This window comes from Cornus florida, unplaced genomic scaffold, assembly GCF_030987335.1.
Source record: "Cornus florida cultivar Cherokee Brave unplaced genomic scaffold, ASM3098733v1 CherokeeBrave_3.0.0_Hap2_Chr02, whole genome shotgun sequence".
NCBI lineage: Eukaryota > Viridiplantae > Streptophyta > Magnoliopsida > Cornales > Cornaceae > Cornus > Cornus florida.
In genome coordinates this window covers 79,594,060-79,597,348 of record NW_026775572.1, presented here as the reverse complement: position 1 = coordinate 79,597,348, position 3,289 = coordinate 79,594,060, and the positions used below count along the sequence as shown (strand labels likewise).

General features: G+C 31.3%; 1 protein-coding gene across 1 annotated transcript; it reads left to right on the top strand.

Moving 5' to 3' along the window:
• The first annotated feature begins 1,003 nt into the window (after positions 1–1,003).
• LOC132295366 (myb-related protein 308-like) lies at positions 1,004–2,437 on the top strand. Its single transcript, XM_059793598.1, has 3 exons — positions 1,004–1,204; positions 1,549–1,678; positions 1,955–2,437. Exons 1-3 carry the CDS (start codon positions 1,075–1,077, stop codon positions 2,388–2,390), a joined length of 696 nt encoding a protein of 231 aa, XP_059649581.1. The 5' UTR covers positions 1,004–1,074; the 3' UTR covers positions 2,391–2,437.
• The last annotated feature ends 852 nt before the right edge of the window (positions 2,438–3,289 follow it).

Sequence of the window (3,289 nt, the reverse complement as noted above, 5' to 3'; positions counted from 1 at the left end):
TTTAATTTTTGGCACAAAATTTTTGAGAAAAAAAAAAAGGCACAAACCCACTAATTATCAGATTAATGCAAAGTGATGTGATAATGACTAAAATGTCCCGAATAGATTCAAGATAATTTGATAGTCTTTTGTAAAACTTAATTCATAACGGATTAAGTATTTATTAATTAAGTTTTTTTATTATAATACAACATAGGACAAATTGTATAAAATTCTCCTTCACTTTTAATTTTTGGCACAAAATTTTTGAAAAAAAAAGGCACAAACCCCTGAACTATCCTATTATTGCAAAGTGATGTGATAGTGACTAAAATGTCCCTTTATATATTACTTTAAAATGTTAGTTCCATTTAAAATGAGATAAAATTTTAAGTATTCGATAGAAATTTCACTCATAAAAAATATATTAAAAAATTAATCTTAATTTTATTACCGTTTAAAAATTTTAGTACTTTAGGGCTCCGTTTGTTTGGATGTAAAATATTTTTTAAAAAATATTTTTTAATTTTGTGGTGTTTGGTTGTAGTAAAATATTTACGAAGAAAAAAAAAATTTAAAAATTTAACAAAAATAATTTACGTATCAATTTTCAGTAAATTATTTTACATTCCCCGCCCAATTAACTTATCTTTAATCTTGGCCTAAACCTTTATCAAACACCAAAAAAAATAAATAAATAAATAAAATATTTTACTTAAAAAAAAAAAAACTATTTTTTAAAAAAAATATTTTATATCGAAACAAACACGCCTGAATGTCATTCATATTATCCCCTTTTTCTTTTTTTGTCATCCATCTCTCACAATTTTGCAATATTGAGAGTGAGTGTGATACATAACCGCAACTAACACCCAAACATGTAGACAATTTTCACCTTATCCATTTCTAGTAGCTAGCCATTAATACTCACGCGCGGGAAAACCACCGGTCCAAGTCAACCTTCTCTTCCTTCATAACAGATAACAAACTATTTTGCCCTATTATATATGTCCACCACCACTGCTCATATCTAACCCACTCTCTCTCTCTCCTTTCCCCCGTTCTCTCTCTCTCTCTCTCTCTAATATAGCTACTATGAGGAAACCTTGCTGTGAGAAGCAAGACACCAACAAAGGAGCTTGGTCCAAGCAAGAAGACCAAAAGCTCGTCGAGTACATTCAGACTCACGGCGAGGGTTGTTGGCGCACACTACCTCAAGCTGCAGGTTTTGTAACTCAATCCAAAAAAGTCATTAAGAGAAACAAAGAATTGGGAATCAAAATACATTTGGAAAGATGTTTGTCCGTTTAGAAAACTATTTTCTGAAAACTGATCGAGTTTAATTAATAAGTAAATTTTAAAATAACATTTTTCTTTTCTGCTTTCATAATCCTTCAACCTTATTCAAGAAGCTAAGGGAAACAAGCACACGAGTTCATCATTTTAGAAGATTAATAATTCTCTAAGAACTTCGAAGAAAAAGTGATATATGAACATTTTATTGTTTTCTTTTGAATCTTCTTGCAATTTTCTTACTAATTATTTTTCATTTTCATGTTGATCGATCAGGTCTACTTCGTTGCGGTAAAAGTTGTAGGCTGAGATGGATAAACTATCTAAGGCCAGACCTTAAAAGAGGCAACTTTGCTGAAGATGAAGAAGACCTCATCATCAAACTCCATGCACTCCTAGGCAACCGGTGCGATAACCTTAACATTAACCCTCTCCTTCTACAATTTTTCCTTAATTTGCAACCCTAATTCAAAAAATTAAATTAGTATATACTATATATATATAGATACAATTGAACCATAATTAGTGTAACTAGATCTAATTTAATATAGTACAAAAATAGGTGCCTACAAACTAAATTCACTTCCTAGTATTCCTATTATTGTTACACATATACATATATTACATATAATATTGTAACACTTTTTGTACAAAGTGTTGAATTTGCCAAATTTGTTCTCAGGTGGTCACTGATTGCTGGGAGATTGCCAGGACGGACCGATAATGAAGTGAAGAACTATTGGAACTCTCACTTGAGAAGAAAGCTTGTGAAAATGGGCATTGATCCAAATAATCATCGCCTGAGCCACAATCACCACCGCCTTCCAAATGCCGGTACTGCCTCTGGTAGCGCGACAACGTCTGCTTCAAGAAGCCATGCATCACATCCACCAGAGAAAATCCAAGGCGAAAATGATCAGGCGTTGTCCGATGCTGGAAGTTGTCTAGAGGCCGAGAACCATCGCGCCATGGTAGATTTGAACCTTGATCTCTCTATTACCATTCCTTCTCCTCAAACTGCTGCCATTGTTGATGAAGAGGAGAGAAGACAAAATGAATACACTATATCAAGGGAGCTCGAATTTGCCCCATCGTCCACACTTCTCCTCTTTATGTGATAAAATTAATGTACCTTCTTCTTCATTTTTTTTTTTTTTTTTTTGTTGTCTAGTTGTATTCACACACACATGCCTCCACCGAGGTTCGAACCATTTACCTCCCTTTAAAAAGTAGGAGCCTGGTACCGTTAGGCTACTATTCCGTTGGTGTGATAAAATTAATGTATATGGATCATAAGAAATATTTTAGGGGTGTTAGAGAGTTTGGTTGATTCGGACTCACTTTTTTGATGTTATTGTCCATGATTAATCTTTGGAATTAAGTTTATGGCATTCCAATTAATTCGTGGGAAGTCAATCAAAAAAATAAAAAAATAAAAAAAAATTCTGATGAATTTGAACCTCCAAATTCATAAGATTAGAGCTATATATACTTAATTCATTATGAAATTCTTTTATTATAATTCACAAGGAAGTGGTATAGATACTCAATTTATTGTGAAATTATTGGCATAGACACTCAATTTATTGTGAAATTATTGGCATAATAGATACTCAATTGATAAAATAGATGTATTATAATTAGTTGTCTATATTGTGTTAATCGATCTGTATGTGTGTGTGTATATATATTAACTTTTAAAATCTATATGTTCTCTACTGCTATTGTTGCGACAAAAAAAGAAGTGAATGAAAAATTGCGTTACATGAACAGCTGGATTTGCGTACTTGTGTGGGTTTCTTGTCTTCGAATGTGTAAAATTTCGAAATAAAAAGGTACATAAACGCTTCTACGTGTTTATATTATTTAATATTTTATTTTATTTTTAAATAAAATAATATCTTTAGATAACATAATATTTAATATTTATATTTTATTCATTTTGAAACAATAATATAATAAAATTAAGTTACTCGACATTATTTTTAACCACAAGTGCATGTAGGGTATATATCTC